The 16957-nt window shown below is 33.4% G+C and overlaps 1 protein-coding gene and 1 non-coding gene across 2 annotated transcripts in view; one reads left to right on the top strand and one right to left on the bottom strand.

The window, feature by feature from the left end:
* The window catches only part of LOC149415671 (transmembrane protein 151A-like), a 263160-nt gene extending 246765 nt beyond the window's left edge, over window positions 1–16395 (bottom strand). Inside the window, exon 1 of the mRNA XM_089642410.1 lies at window positions 16279–16395. Within this exon, the coding sequence (XP_089498536.1) occupies window positions 16279–16329 (51 nt within the window). The 5' untranslated portion in view covers window positions 16330–16395. The remainder of the gene's footprint in view (window positions 1–16278) is intronic.
* On the top strand, window positions 13411–13482 carry TRNAH-GUG (transfer RNA histidin (anticodon GUG)). Its single transcript has one exon. It is a non-coding gene; the product is annotated as a tRNA-His (tRNA).
* Window positions 16396–16957: the final 562 nt, after the last annotated feature.

Here is a 16957-nt window from a genome sequence, read left to right as displayed (position 1 = left end):
CTGTGGTGGTACTAGGAGATTTTCAAATACTGTCAGGTTTTTTTTATTTTTTTTATTTATTTAAGGAGAAAACACAGATACAGACAGTAATTAAAAGATAATTTTTTAAAACAATAACTTGAGAATTTGCCTGCATCCTAACTATTTCTCTCTGATTGACTGGTAGATAACAATTTTAAATATTTTTTACATGTAAATAAGGTAAAATTATTTTTTATATAGATAATGCTCAGTATCAAATAAAAGTGTACAAATATTTTTTATACAAGTTTAGAGATAAATCATAAAAAAGTACTTAAAGAGTATAGTGAATGAAGCAAGTACACATTTTCTTCTTTTTTTATAGTAAAACAGACTTCAATTTCCTACCAAAAGTACTATATGTATCAAAGAATATGTCGGAATCCTTCAGGTTTTGGTTTTTATTATACAATTCGCACATTCTTCTGATTGGATCTCTGACGCCAGCATTTGTGCGCGTCCGGCTAATATGGAATAAGTCGTTAAACCTCGTCGTTCTGAGTGGTATTTTAAAGTTTATTAGATTGAGTAGGCCAGGACAGTCGATAAAGTTGTTACAGATCTTGTACAAGGTCATTAGGTCAAGGTAAGTTCGCCGGTTAGTAAGAGTGGAGACGTTATATTTCGAGAGCATATTTGTGTATCCCCGTTTAGGTGCGCTCATTCTGTGGTTGAGGTAACGCAGAAATTTCTTCTGGATACTTTCAATATTTTCTTTATAGATATCGTAAAGTGGAGTCCATATGGAGGTGCAGTATTCAAGTTGAGAACGGACCAGCGTATAGTAAAGCAAAAGGTAGGTTTCAGGCTTTCGAAATGCGCGGCTGTTTCTGATAACAAAGCCTAGCATGCAGTAAGCTTTATTCACAATGTTTTTAATGTGCGCATCGAAATGAAGTTTGGAATCAAAAAGTACGCCAAGATCCCTTATACAGTATACACGATCTAGTGAATAGTTGCCTATATAATAATTGTGTATAATAGCGTTATGATTTTTAGTGAAGCTAATTTGTTTACATTTATTGTAACTTAGGTAAATTTTGTTTTCATTGCAAAACGCTTCGAACCTTACTAAGTCTCGTTGGATGAGCAGACAATCATTTAAATTCCTAACAATAGCAAATATTTTTATGTCATCGGCATACAAGAGAAATAAACAATGCATGAAACATTCAGAAACTGTATTAATAAAAATTATAAATAAAAGCGGTCCTAGAATTGATCCCTGTGGTACGCCAGAAGTAACTGGTTCCCATACGGAAGTATGTCCTTGTAACGATACAGCTTGCTGTCTTTTTGGTAAATATGAGATGAACCAACGTAATAAGTTTCCCCTAATTCCGTTATACATAATTTTTTGAATAAGAATAAGGTGATCAACCTTGTCAAAAGCCTTTTTGAAATCGCAGTAAATTGCATCTACCCGATGGCCTCGATCCATGCTAGTAAACAAAAAATTAGAGTAAATAAGTAAATTACTCACGGTAGATTTGCCTTTGACAAACCCGTGTTTTTGTTCTGTAATTTTGGCAGCAAGCTGGGGATATATATTATTATGGACAAGTCTTTCCAACAGTTTAGGGATTGCCGAGAAAATAGATATTGGCCTGTAGTTTTCCACTCGTTGACGCGAATCACCCTTGTGGACCGGTATGATGTAGGCCATCTTCCACCTGCCAGGGAAAACCCCATCACTCAGACATTTATTGAATATTATGGTAAGCGGCACACACAGTGACGACGCAGCAGATCTAAGGAAAAACGCCGGAATTCCATCGTGACTCGCACCTTTGTTTATGTCTAGCGACTTTAAACTTGATTTCACTTCTTGTTTCGTTAGTTTAATCGTGTGAATATGCGCAAGTCCTGACTCGTGAACTGATTCAAGTTGATCAATGTCTATTGTGTCATTGATGGAGGAGGGTTCAAATGTTGACTTGAAGAATTCAGAGAACATATTACAGATTTCCTGGGCATTATTAGATTCACGTCCGTCAAAGGACATAGCAGCAGGATATCCGTCGGACGACTTTAATGAGGATATGTATGACCAAAAACTTTTGATATTGTTTTGCAATGAACTTTCGACGTTGTCGAAAAATATCTTTCGAGATTCACTAGACAACTTCTTGTATGTTGCACGTAAGAAGGAAAATTCACGATAGTCAGAAAGACCTTTGTATGTCTTCCATTTGAGCCAGACTTTGTCCTTTTTCGTGATAGCCTAATAATTTCGGGGGTAAACCATATGGGAAATTTTTCATTTCGTCGTGCCAGTAATGGAATAAACTTATCAATTACATTGTTTATTATTACATAGAATTGGTCTACTGCTTCTTCTGCTGATAAATTTGCGATTTCAGACTTCCAATCAATACAGTCATTGTCATTATTAATTTGCGTGTAATCAGCTTTCCTGAAATTTCGCCTACGCTCTTTGTTGTTTTTAATTTTTGATTGAATCGCGGAGGATATTTCGAATTTCAGGGCTGGATGGTGTCTATCCTCTGAAAGGAGAGGGTCGTCGCTATGTGTAACTTTTGTTTCGCAACTATAAAATATAAGATCTAAGAATTTATCGTTGTGGTTTGGTATACTATTATATTGGAGTAAGCTCATCAATGCCATTGTTTGAAGCAAAGTATGCGATGTAGCCGTGTTCGAGGAGGCAAGACCATGATTGTAGCCTTCAGAAAATGACCATGTTAGAGTAGGTAGATTCAGATCTCCTAGAACACAAAACATATTATTTGGTTCTGATGAAAAAACGGATTCCAGGTTTTTGGAGAAAATACCTTATAACGTTGTTGGCAAGACAGGAGGTATGTATACAGCACATATGATGAGATTGAGAGACCTTACCGGAATAGATACGAAGATTTTTTCAATCTGATTTTTTCCCAGTCATCGAGACGGGAAGCTGAGAGCTCTTTGCGCACTGCTACTAGCACACCGCCTCCGTCCATCTTACCAGTAAGTATACGGTCCCTATCTCGTCGGAACACCGTGTACCGTGAATCTATGAATTCGGCCGTATTAACACTTGCTACTAGCCACGTTTCAACTAGAACTATAACATCATAGTTATTCGATGAAATTTTAATAAGTAGCTCCTGAGTTTTGGTCTTAATACCATCGCAGTTCTGGTAATAAACAGATAAAGATGATGAGGTCATTTTATTAGTAGTGTGCCCTTCGACTTATTCCACATTCGCGAGAGCGGTACATTGAGTAGGACGTATGAAACATCAAAATTATTTATGAAACAAAGATTACTCATTGTAAAATATGTTAAAATTGTAAAATGTGAATTAATATGAAAGAGACAAGAGACAAGTGCTATATAATAGTGGAGGTATTGCGCTGTAAACAAAAATATTAAGTAAATTTCTATGAAAAACGAGTGAACAAGGGTACAGGATAGTGAGAGAGAGTTGGCATCGATAGCAGCAGCAACGAGTGTGTTGTAGAAGTCACATATTCTGTTGATCATGAGTCCTAATTCTGTTAAGGTCTCCCTCACGACGAATGGTGACCACTCGAGAGAGATCATTCCTTTTTGCCAGGATACTGCCATTCCGCACCCATATGTATTTATAGCCATTTTCTTTTCCAGCGGCACGTGTTTTTCCAAAAAGTATTTTATTTTTTATTGTCAGGTGCTCATTAACATAAAAGTTAGTGGTGGGAGCGCCAAGTCCTAGTAGGTCTGTTGTGAGGCCGCGGCGAGTCCTTACCGCAGCGATGACGTCATCACGGAGACGCTTTGTCGTAAGCTGGACGACAAAGCGTCTCCGGGATGTTGCGTGGACGGTTGGAAGGCGACGAGTGACCGCGAGCGACGCGGTGCACCGCCACCACAGCGCTACTTGGAAGCGGGACGTTAATAATGGACCCCATTCTCTCCAGTAATGTTAAAAGATTTTCACCTTTTGCCTCGGGAATGCCGTGAATGTCTAGGTTACACACTCTGCTGCGCTGCTCCATTTCATCTTGAGCGTCTCTGATTGATTCCATTTCCTGTCTTAGGCTGGCATTTTCTTCCTGGAGAACAGTTAGGTTATTCGTAACCCGGGAATGTTTGTCTTTCTTTTTAAAATATTTAACTATTTCTGAACCGGTTTTGTATGTATCCAGCTTTTTATTTGATATTTAATTGTTAAAATATTGTTGTGAGTTTTGATTTGGAGTGGTATATTGCTGTAGAGTTTAAATCCATAGAATGGGAAGCTTTTTTGCCCAAATGTGGTATGTTGTAGTTGCTTTGTGGATATGTTTTTGACCTTGAGATCTAGTGTTTCTAGTTTATGTGTTAGTCGTTAGCTCTTTTGTTTTGTATTCCCAAATGTAAAGGGTATTGATTTAGAATAGAGTTGTCTAAGTGACATGTTATTAAGTTTATCGAAAATTTCGTCAGGGACAGTTCTTACAGGGAATTTCAGAATATTTTTCACTTTGGATTTTTGGGTTTTAATGAGTGATTTTAGGATTTATCATTTAATAATATCTTCCATCCTATAATCATGTAATCTAAAAGCGTTTGGCAAAAAGTCGTGTAGATCTTTATTAAGACTTTTTTTACTGAGGACATTTCTGATGTTTTTGAAGAAATAAAAGAGAATAATAAGAAATAAACTGCATCCCAGCTGTATTTGAATTTAATATTTTTCAAAATTGTTGTTGGAAAATTCAATATAGTACCTACCTACAAGAGAAAGTAGTATTATTATAAGCAGTAGTAGTATTATCGTAAGTAGTATTATAAACAGATTTTTTTTAACAAATTATTATAAGCAATAATTAGTCGCCTAGAATATCTGTACAAATTGAAAAGATCTTCCGAGTAAAAATAAATGCCGCCGACGGGAATTAAACCCGCACCTTCTGATGTCCGGTCAGGTGCTCTGGACCACTGAGCTACGTCGCTTCGGTCATTTTCGTCGGTTTAAATAATTCAATATGTACTAGCACTTCAATCAAAAAATTTTATTTTTTCATTTGCCTGCTTCAAAATTGGAAGTGATTTGATGAGAATTTAGACTATAACAGATGATGAATAGTGGATATTAGTAAAATATCGCCTCTATAACTGTCCTACGATTTTAAACGAGTCTGCTGTTATATTCTCAATATTTTACGTTTATGAAGTAGTTTAATCATGAATTATATTATCCTCTATTTTTTCCGCTGAATAATTTTAGCTATCTGCTAATTGGTTACCAATAAACAGGGTTTATGTGGGCTGTTGAAATGGTTTACTAAGCATAACTTTAATTTAAGTTTTATGGTTAGTGTTCAGAATCTTGAGAAACGTGTCTCCACTCCTCCCAACACATAAATACCAAGGTTGTTTTTGTGTTTAATTCTTAGAATCCTATTTATTTTTAATTTATTGTAAATATAATTTAATAATGTTATAATTGAGTTCTGCTTGAGCTGTTTTCATTTTCAAAGCCATTTTCAAACTGTGGTTAGGCCACTTTCGGAGAACTTATTTATATGATTCTATTAACCCCCCACCAAAATATATTTTTTATGATATCTAAAATGATTTACTTTCGGTTAAACCAATTTACTGAGAAGATAATTGTGACAATAGATTTTCTATTATGTGGGGTACTTTGAAATCTGTTTTCACCATATTAAATTGTAATGTTTTCTTAATTGTTTAATAATGACGTGAATGTTATTAGCTTCATTAAGGCGATGCCATACGTAGTAATGCAAAATCATGTGTTTTTGGTTTGAAAATTTGGTCGCCTAGAAATGTTTCAGATGCTTTAATTAAATACTGCGAGTAGAATACATTTTGGCCTTTGAAATTATCGAGTATTTTTTAGATAAGTCTTTTTATAAGCCCAGAAAAAAATAATGTGTAAGGCCTATGAAAACTGCTTTAAAGTTCAAAATCTCCGACTTACGAACCCATTTTCGTTTATGATTTTATTGTATAATATGGAAAATTAAGTTATTTATAAAATGATCGAAAAAAAAAATATTTATGCCTGAACATCCACAAAATAAAATAAAAGGCACTTTTTGGCCATGTTTTTTTCTTGCATAAATCAAAACAGGCGGATGATGTTAAGCGGGAATTTAAACCTTATCGCTATCTACGTAAGGGTTGTTATTGATAGCGGCTCAATTTAAAATATTACACGACGTATTGCATCGCCTTAAATGTGTTATATTGTTTAGTTCTTGTGAATATACTGTGTAATAAATAAGTTTCCTTACTTTATTAAGTAATTTTATTATTATGTATTAATCATTCGTTTGTTTATTAAATTAATCTAAGACCCTTTCTTTCTACATGTATTGGTTTAGGCTCGCTCTTATCAAGCGGAACGAGATTATTCTATAAGAGATATTCTGTGGATTTTTAAAAGTGTTTTACTACTAAAAAATATGTTATTTTTAATCTAATTGATAAAGCACAAAAAATAATACAATACACGAGATTTTTCTAAATCTGAATCATAAATTAAACCCTTCCTCTGTGTGCAAGTCAATGTATTTTGTAATTATTTATTTTATTGGAAAAGAAGATTTCTTCTATAATTTTATTCATATTTTAAAGAATGTATAAAATATCGTACATACAAAATATTTTGCTGAATATAAGTAATAGTATATCTTAGTCCTCCTCACTGGGGTATTCTGTACTGAGAAGTCATTTTAATTCTATTTTATTTGTCTTCTATGTCGTTTATTTTAGAGTTTATTCGTTGTCCTCTTTCAGCCAGATTTTTATTTTCTATCCGTTTTATATCTGTGGGAAGGATGTTGTGGAGTTTTGTTGCAAAAATGTAGTTTCTTAACTTGGGATGTTTTTCATGTCATATGAGATGTCCAGTTAAGGATTAATGTTGTGAGTAGTTTTAGTAGTATATTTATGGCATATTTGTTGTATGTTGTGCATTTGGTATGTCAAAACTATTGAAGATTTCAGTCGAAAGCGTTCTTATGGGTACTTTTAAATTCAGTGGCGGCTCGTGACTTTTGGGTGTACAAGTGTGCTATTATACAAAAATTGGCACTATTGATGTTGTTGTAGCTGAAAACGATTTTTTTTTCGTAAATTTGATTTTTCCTATGAAGATTTTCATGAAATACATGCGGCGGAAGAACAAACTGATATTTACTGAAAATCTTCATAAAAAAAAATCAAATTTACGAAAAACGTTTTCAGCTACAACAACATCAATAATGCCATTTTTTTGTAATATTAGCACGATTGTAGACCCAAAAGTCACGAGCCACCACAGCTTTCAATATGGTCTCTGGTCTTCATTTTGAATTGTATTTATGTTATATGTATATGTAGCAAATCCTCATCGAGATTCGAGAGTGACATATTGCACAGTAGACTTTTTTCATCCTTTTAATTTACAACATTTCATAGATTTTTGAAGAAATGTATAAGGCTTGTGAGTTTTTTTCCGTAATAACATTAACCTCTTAAGAACCACGCCCGAGTATACTCGGGCGGCCATTATGAGCCAGAATTCGCAATTCATTCGCAAAATTTTAATTATTTTTTCACACTATGCACCACAACATCAATATTCAGTCCGGTTTTGTACCCGTATATGGCTTTCATATGTATTACCTTATTCTATCGGTATTACAATGGAAGATGCTCTGAGGAACTAGCGTCGTTGATCCCTTCCGCACCGGTGCGTAGTCGGGATACACGCCAAACGCGCGCCCAACATTTGTACACGGTTGACATTTGTCACATGAGAACGGGTCGCTTCTACGATTCGTTCTTGAGTTCAACAGCTCGGCTGTGGAACGAACTGCCGGCCTCTGTGTTTCCTCCCTCCTACAACATGGGACTCTTCAAGACCCATGTTCACTCCTTCCTCTCCACAAAAAGACCCTCCACACAGCATCCCCAAAGATGACATAGGCCCTGAGGGAAATTATTTTCTTCAGGGCCTCCTGTGTGGAGTTAATATAAAAAAAAATATGAGGATATATGTTTTGAGTAAATAAAATTCATTGATAAAAAAAGGTGTTTTTTTTTCCATTTTTAATTTTTAAATGATTACTGAAGGGGTTAATAAATCTAAAAAAAACATGAAACAGAATAAGAATCAGAAACATAAAAGGTAACGGTCTCAACTGGGAAACGAAACCACGATCTATGTCTTACCGGCACAATGCCCCAACCATCTCAACCATTAGGATCTAATTATTTTACGTCATTTTCCTCGATCTCATATTTCAAATTCAGATGTTACAATATTATCATTGTATAGAAAGCAATCACTTTGCGGTTGTCATCTTAATATATAAAAATAACGTGTCACAGTGTTCACACATGCTAATCTCCAAAACGGTGAATTTTGTGAATGTTCCAGCAGAATGGTTCCAGCTTGAAATATAGGATAGTTTTGGACCCGATAGGTGGCGCTATTGTCGAAATATTAAAAATTCAACAAAATTTTTATTCTCAAATTTCTCATACAAAAATACAAACCACCACAAATTTTAACTTCCCTATATAGAAGGCGATCTGTGGCAGGACAACGTCTGCCCGTGCCCACTATTAATCATTTAAGAAGAATAAAAAACTTACTTTGTGTAAAACCACGAGTTTTAAATTAATTTATATAACGACCGGGTTCTCTTTGCTTAAGCATCATCAAGGTAAACAAAATAAGTTAATTTTTTAACCAATATTATCTTTAACTCATTTTTCTCCATATTATTAATATAAATATTTATTTATTATTGCATTATTAGACTTTTACGAACAATTTTTCATTGTATAAAACAGAAATATAATTACTACACAGTATAAGAAATACAGGGTTTTCAAATAAAAGGTGTTATTTTGAGTATTTCGGTAGATGTTACTTTTGAAGCTGTCATTTTTTTTATATTTGACAAGTAGAAACTACGCCATTAATAAAAATGGAACGATACACGCTTCAACAACGCATTGAAATTATTAAAATTCACTTGAGTGAATCAAATGCAAATCATCTTGAGTGATGAGGCCCATTTCCACCTCGGTGGCTTCGTTAACAAGCAAAATTGTCGCATCTGGGACTCGGAAAACTCAACGTGTGACTGTTTGGTGCAGTTTATGGTCCGGCGGAGTCATTGGACCTTACTTTTTCGAGAACGAGGCTGGAGCAACAGTTACGGTGAATGGATTGCGCTATCGAGAGATGATTTTTTTTTATGGCCGGAATTGGATGGTATTGATCTGAACAACGTTTACTTTTAAACAAGACGGCGCTACGTGCCACACAAGCAACGAAACCATTGATCTTTTACGATTGAATATCAAAATAACACCATTTATTGGAAAACCCTTTAGTATTTTTCACTTTGGTGCATTATAATAATGTTGCAATACACGAAAATATCTAATAACTAATAACACATTAAAATACCTACGAATACCTACCAAAACAGATAAGATTTTTTTATTGGAATTGGAAATGAATTGTAATTTACAGCAGTACCAAAATTTTTAAAGATATTTATGTATTTATTATTATTATCATGATGATTAACGATTATTATGTCAACAATCTATAAATCGAAGTAGGTATTTATACCAATACCCATGGGCGGCTCGTGTCTTTTCAGTTGGAAGTTTTAAAAATCCAACTTTCAAGATTTCGTTGCAGCTAATCGTATATTTTTTTATGAAGATTTTCAGGATTCTTTCACTAAGGTAAGGCGCTGCTCCGTCTCACAAAAAGTGACGGTAAATATACAAAAAATACTGACACGCTTAATAAAAATTCTTTGTATTAGTTAGATAATAATGAGAAGTAAGTATTTCAGTTTTTGCAAATTAATGGAAACTAATGCATTTAAATAGTTATTTTATTAAAATTATACATTCTGTTGTTGATGTCCAAGTTTTAAGGCTAGTTTTTTCGTCTTATTAAACATAAACCTACAACCCTTAAATAGGTTTTTAGGTTGTTGGTTTGGGTTTAATTAAAACACGAATAAAAAATAATTTAAAATTATCGTATCAAGAAAAGACATCAAATTATCTTTTTTTTATAAATTGTTATCGAAATGCAATATTTTCCATTTTCTGAAACTAAAATACTGACTTCTCATTTGCACCGTGGTTTTATTCTATTAAATGTGCTTATTAACCGTTTCCCTATTCCTAAACTCCTACCACGCTTCACAAACTCTTTTAATATGTGTAATAAACACGTCTTAAATCAGTTTAAATAATAATTCTTGCACATATATTATTACATATCATAGAAACAATGAAAAAAAAATGAAGATGCTTACAGAACTTATCTGTTATATTGTAAACATGAAAGTAATTTCTCCAATATTATGAATTTACTGTTATGTATTTGTATTACATTACCTACTAAAGACGAACTAAATCTATCAATTTGACTATCCTAAAACGGGAAACCTTTCCAGCTTTACAGTCAAAGCTTCGTTATTCTGTAATTGTTTTTTTAGTATCTAATAAATAAATAAATAATTTATCTATCTATAAAAATAAAAACGTTAATGTTCGTTTGTTCAAAATCTTACATTTCCGAAAGTTCTTCAAAATAGATGTCACCTATGACAGGTAAGATCCTGCTTTTTTGAAAAACAGCGCCATCTATTGGAATAACATGCTTTTAAAAATAAAACAATGCCATTTGTTGGACGTAATAGTAACACGCGCTATTGTTTCTCTATCTGCACAGAAAGACTGGGCCACGGCAACGCGTGGAGGGGTTCAGCTAGTAATAAATAAATTTGTACCGACTTAATTTTGTCAGATTAATAATATTTTTACAAGCGCAATTAGTTTTCTTTGAATTTTTGTGTCTGTTTACACACCAAAATCTTTTCTGGTTTAAAAATACCCAAATAGCATTAGTTTGAAAAAATGTGAAAATGGTAAGAAAACGCTCTTCGATTTGAACTTTGTGTGTTTTGATAAGCCATGAATACTGAACAGTTGACATTTGAACGGACAATGAGAGTCATAAAATACTACGTACATTTAGTAAAACATTTTGGAGCATTCAAAATAGCGATGAGTCGTTCGTGAGAGACCCGCACAATTGAGCTAGCTCTTTTGGATGAGCCGTATTCTTACGACTCTCGGTTAACACCACGGCTTAATTGAACGATTACCCTTTTTATCAGGAGATATTTTAGAAAAACAAGCCATTAAAATTATCCAACTATAATAATCATTGTTATTAACTACTCAGAGACCTCTTACAGTCCGACTTCTGGACTTGGACGTATGTACCTAGCATCTTAAGAGTCGTATGATCATTCATATGCTGGGAGCTGGGAACCGTAGCGGGGGAGCCGTGCCTATTACCCAGTTCAGACAGGGCGATTTTAGTTGATCAACTCTGTGTTGAATAACACTTGAAAGCTAATCGACAAGTGTGAACACCTTTTCAACAGAGTTGATCAAGTTTTTAGTTGAGCGAGGAAAGTTGAAAGCCCGTTTACTTTTGTTGTTCAAGTATGAGTCATCGATCGATTTTCCCGGCAAATCGAAACGTGTGAAGATATGCTTCAGTAATCGAAAGTAGAAGTTAGACATTCCTAGTGAGTGGTTTATTTATACGTACCTACCATCATGGCATCTACTTCAATGAAAAAAGGTATTAAGTGGTCGGGTGATATATGATGTTGTGATTTATGGATCTATACAAAAGCCATCCCTGACTTTGGGATCAGAAGCAAGAAACACTGCAATTAAAAATAGTATTTTTGAAATGTTACTGTAACTTAGTAGTTATTATTATTAGATAGCACGTCTCTGAATCCTTCCAAAAATAAATCTTTTTTACCTTGAAAACAAATTTTAGGGTATCAACTATTGCAACGAACACTTATTTTATAAACAATCATATCGTATTTTTTGGAACTCTTTACATATAAGCCAGACTTGAAAACGAATCCCCCGTTACCAGGTATCTCAACTTTGTCCTGTCTTTGGAATTTTTCTTGAATTTTAGATAGCATAACATCAAATTGTTCTCCCGAAATTCGCAAATGATTGCTATAGCCTTCAGTATCTTCTAATGCCATCTCTCTCAATTTAATTTTAGAAGCACCCAATTGGTTTATCCTTATAATCCCACAATTTCTGGCGCACATAGACGTTTTTTGCGCTTTTTCATACTCTCAAGTTCGTTCCGTAAAAGGTCCGAAATTATAGTGACGCACGCAGCGATAACTTCACTTGACGCCATCTTGATCAACCATGTCGGTTCGAGTTAAACTGAAACGTCTGAACGAAATCTTGTTCAATTTTTGTCGTTCAATAAAATTCGTTCAACTAAAATCACTCTATCTGAACGGTGCATATCGGGCAAGTCGCATCGTGCGAACACAGTATTCTCATTGCACATACGCTCTGAACTTACGGCTCCCGTTCAATTGAGCCGTTGTTGAGCCATACAAAAATATTAAGTTCGTACCGTGGCTCAAGCTCTTAATAAAATGAGTCATTCCTCATGACCCATCGCTAATTCACAGAACACAACAGATATCAAGCCGATCACATTAAAATATATTTTATCTTATATTTGGCGATAACGAGTCGAATAAAATGTGTTGCTTTTTGATAAGACACGTTTATAGACCGTTGTATAATAATTGACTGAACGTAGCTAGGTCCCGTTTTAACTCTACAATTTTGCATTCTGTTTCTCTCGTTCCGTTTCCGTTTTAATGGTTCAGTAAAGATGAATATTAAATCGTCGTGTACATTTAGATTTTCTTGTTCTTATTTTTTTCAATACTATGGTCCCCGCGTGAAGAAAGTTTGACTTGTTAAGAAGAAAAAAAATTAACGTAATATTTTTACGCCATGTTTTTTGATATTGAAATAGTTTTTTTGGCTTTTTTAAAATTAAACTAAGAAAAGAAAAAAAAATGGAACTTCAAAACTTTCATCTCAATAACAATGGCCGCCAATTGAACAAATCTTTAACGAAATTACTATTAAAATGCATTATTTTCCATTTACGGAGATTTTTTTTTTACTCTAAGTGTGCCTATTAATCTTATCCCACTTTTCTATATATTTTAGAGTGAGTTTATTACCGCGTGCTTGAAAAATATAGTACCTAATATTACAGCATTTTTTCTCATGAAGATAGATTCAGAACAATTTAAAAAAATTAAATATTTTTAATAATATTGCAAGAAAATCTGATATTGCATAAAACATCATAGGTATTTTTCTTACAGGCAAGAAAAGAACTAGAATAATTATTGAACTCTATATTTTCTCCTCACTGTTTTAAAAAGATATCATTTAGTAAAAAAAACAACGCGTGTACGTCACGCTTTACGGGCACGTTAGTAATAAGAAGTAATCCTATTTTGCCGACTACGTCATGGTCGCCGATAGCCGTGATCGTCTAGTGGTTAGGACCCCACGTTGTGGCCGTGGTAACCCAGGTTCGACTCCTGGTCACGGCAGTGGTAAAACACTGTCATGGCGGCGACCTTTTTTGCTAATTTTTTTCCTTTATTTTTTTTGTTAATATATTTTATGAATTTAAAAAAAAAACTTGAAATAAATCTTGAAAATTTTGTCAAAAGAAATCAGAAATGTATTTTTTAATAACGTTTCTGATAATGTACCTTAGAAATTGAAAAGGATTGATTCTTAGAAATCCACTCAGGTTTTCAGAAATCTTTCAGGGTTCGCCATTCAAAACAACTTTAATATGGGTATTGGGTTATTTATAGCGTTCTTGGATCTAATTTTAACCTCTCAGGCCTCTGGCATATTTTTTCAGAAAATCCAATTAAGTGGAATAATTCTGAACGTGTTCAAAAGCTAAAAACTATTTTTGAAAGGTGAAATACGATTATTTTAATTTAAAATATGCAAAAATTAAAAGAAAATGGCTCACACTACGTTTTTCTTCTAAACACCTAAAATTACTGATAACGAAAAAATATACTCTTCATTAAACAAATGTATTATTGACATTATTATCATCTCATTTTTTCGATTCATTTCAAAATAATTTAGAAAAAATAACTTGAATAAAAATGAACTTTGCTCAAATTGCGGTCCTAACCTTTGTTTTCATAGAAGTGGATATTTTAATTCATCTGTGGTTAACTGAATATGAACCCTGGCATTTTCTGTTTCTAACACCGTTTAAATCATATTTCTAACGGTTCCGTGCTAAACACAGTGACACTATTGAACACACTTTTAAAAAGTGATAAAAAGTCATTAAAAACGATGAAAAATTATTTTTTTAACCTAACCTAACCTACCTAACCCAGTTAATAAAGTTTTCGTTTCATCACTTTCCATGACTTTATATAACTTTTTAAAGATGTGATGAATTATCATTTTGATGATTTATCCAGTCACAATTTCTAACAATGACAGTGAGGGAGACGACGATTTCGATGAGACAATATGAGCTGTTCCCAAAAGCGAACAAATTAGCCTGATGGGTTAATATATTCAGTAACTAAATCTCTAGCAATTTTTCCATTCAGGCTAAAATCGTATCGCTATAGCAAATTTTATTGAAAATGAAAACATTTTTTGATGTGAGGTGTGTGATTTATTCCTGCAGATGCAAAAAAGGGAAGATAGGTTACTGAGAAAACGCGCGTGGTTGTACTAGGTCCAGTGGACAAACTGGTAATTTACTGCGTTTAGTATCGTTTAGTATCGCACATTAGTCTGTCCGTCAGACAAGCACTGTCACCGGCTGCCACAAACACGTCGCTCTAGGCTCTTTTTTGTAAAAAAAATGTCTTCCGGTGCTTTTGAGATGTGCACAAATCATTCTCGAGCTAAAACCAAATCTGATTAGTTTCTTTCTATTTGCATGTACATTTAGAATAAAATAAAGTGAAACAGCAAACGCAGAAACACATAAGAGCGTGAAAGACAACTTAGTGATGGTACGTCGTATTCTACTACTACTATTTGTTCGTCAGGAATGAGGCTAAAAACGGCCCACTGACGGGCAAGCATGTGCGCGGTGAGCAGTCTGAGCATGACGTCTATACAAAAATGCTCGTCGCTCGCCTGTGACGTCATGCTTGCCGCGGACATGTTTGCCACGACATGATTTAAGCTCGCAACTGGTATCGCGAGGAGGTAAGATAAACGAGAAGCGTTCATAATATTATAGCCGTTTCACCCGTACACATATTATTTGAATGGCTATCTCTTTCTAATGCGTTCCGTTCCGTTAATTTCATTCATTCATACATTCGTCGTGCGTTTCGTTATTCGATTTCAGAAACGTATTTACGATCTAGAAACAGAAACGTGCCAAATTTTTATTCGATTAGTATGGACATAACGCGTCTTTGTATTTATGTCAATGGATGATTATGAGCATAAAGTTTGTGATTAAAATTCTTAGAGATTTTTTATATGGAATATTTCTTCGGAGCTCTGGTACCCGAGATATTAGAAAATGAAGTAACGGAGATGGGGAAATAAAGGTGAATTTTAGGAAAGTTATGCAAGTCTGTTTACTAAAGAAACGTTTAAACTTTGAATAGCGGCCCTTCATAAGAGAAACACCGAAATCACTTTGAAAGTGTATTCCAGATTGGGGACTTTTCTTTGTTTTGTACCAGAAAACTAAAAAACTTCGTAATTTTTTAAGTTCTTTATTTATGACTTTAAAGAGTTACAATAAAATGTTTACTTTGACTATATGGTGTGTTATGGGATGTACTTTATTTGCTTTAACCAGTGAGTATCCTGTAACGTTTTTGATATTACAGAAAATAAAAATAAAAATCAAAAAGTCACCGGAGACCAACTTTTTTTACTCTAAATAATATCAGGATATCCTGTACAGATTACAAGTATTATTTTACATTATTCTATGGTGATTTGAACCTCTAAGTTAAAAATAAACAAAGAGCTGATCATGGTGTGATGTTTTTGTTAGTTGTGTTACGTTTGTGGTTCGTTTATATATTCTAAATTTTATTTTTTTGTGTTTAGAGCTGGATTGTATATCATTATTATTATTTGTTGTGGTCGGAAAAAACTTTTAATAAACTTGTTTTACTCTTACCTTAAAGATTTGCTGAAATATTGTGCGTACTTAAAGCCTAAAGAAACAATAATTATTATTGAATATTTTCAGCTAAAATTGAAGAAATGTAATAGTTATTTATAAATACACATTTACTTATTTCAGTCACCACACCTGTACTGATTGAAAACCTAACAAAACATAGCAAAGTATGATATTATATAACAAGTCTTACCTGATCTTCGCTGTTATCTTCCAGGTTATTCAAGCTGTCAGTGGATGTCATTGTGAGTTCCTATTCTCAACCAATATTAACACTAAAAACCTATAGCGCGGAGTCACATAATAACACTGCTTCCACAGATACCATAATCAATTTCAATAAATTAATATCTTCTATTACACTGTATAAACTTTACGATTAGAAGAAAATAATAATAATAAATATATAAATACAGACAAATTTAGAAAAAGCGAAAAAAGTTTGTGAAAGTGATAATTTTATTAACACTTGGGGTAACGTTTTACAACTTTATTAAATTATTATTAACAGTAATATTAGGTAGGTACGTTTAAAGGTGATTATTTATTTGTTCTTTACTATGCTTATTATTTATGAATATTATGATTATTATTTTTTACACATTAAAATCGAATTAATAAATTCTTAATAAAAATTAAACATTTATTTTTATAAATTTGATTTTTTTTACAATTCCCTTTACATCTAGATTTTTTGCTGTTTTTTAAATTTTGATTTTTATTTTAAATCTTTAATTTATATTTCAAAGCATGATCGAAACGAAAGCAGCAGTAAATGATTTGAAACTCTGGAGAAAACTTGAATAACTGACATGAAAATAAGAAGGACTGAAACTTGGAATTATTTACGTAAGTTCAGAAAGACGCGAACT

This window comes from Hesperophylax consimilis, chromosome 18 (genome assembly GCF_061612785.1).
Source record: "Hesperophylax consimilis isolate HC1 chromosome 18, BYU_Hcon_1.0, whole genome shotgun sequence".
NCBI classification, from domain to species: Eukaryota; Metazoa; Arthropoda; class Insecta; order Trichoptera; family Limnephilidae; genus Hesperophylax; species Hesperophylax consimilis.
Note: the sequence above shows the minus strand (reverse complement) of the source record. Positions and strands in the feature narration are given on the sequence as shown.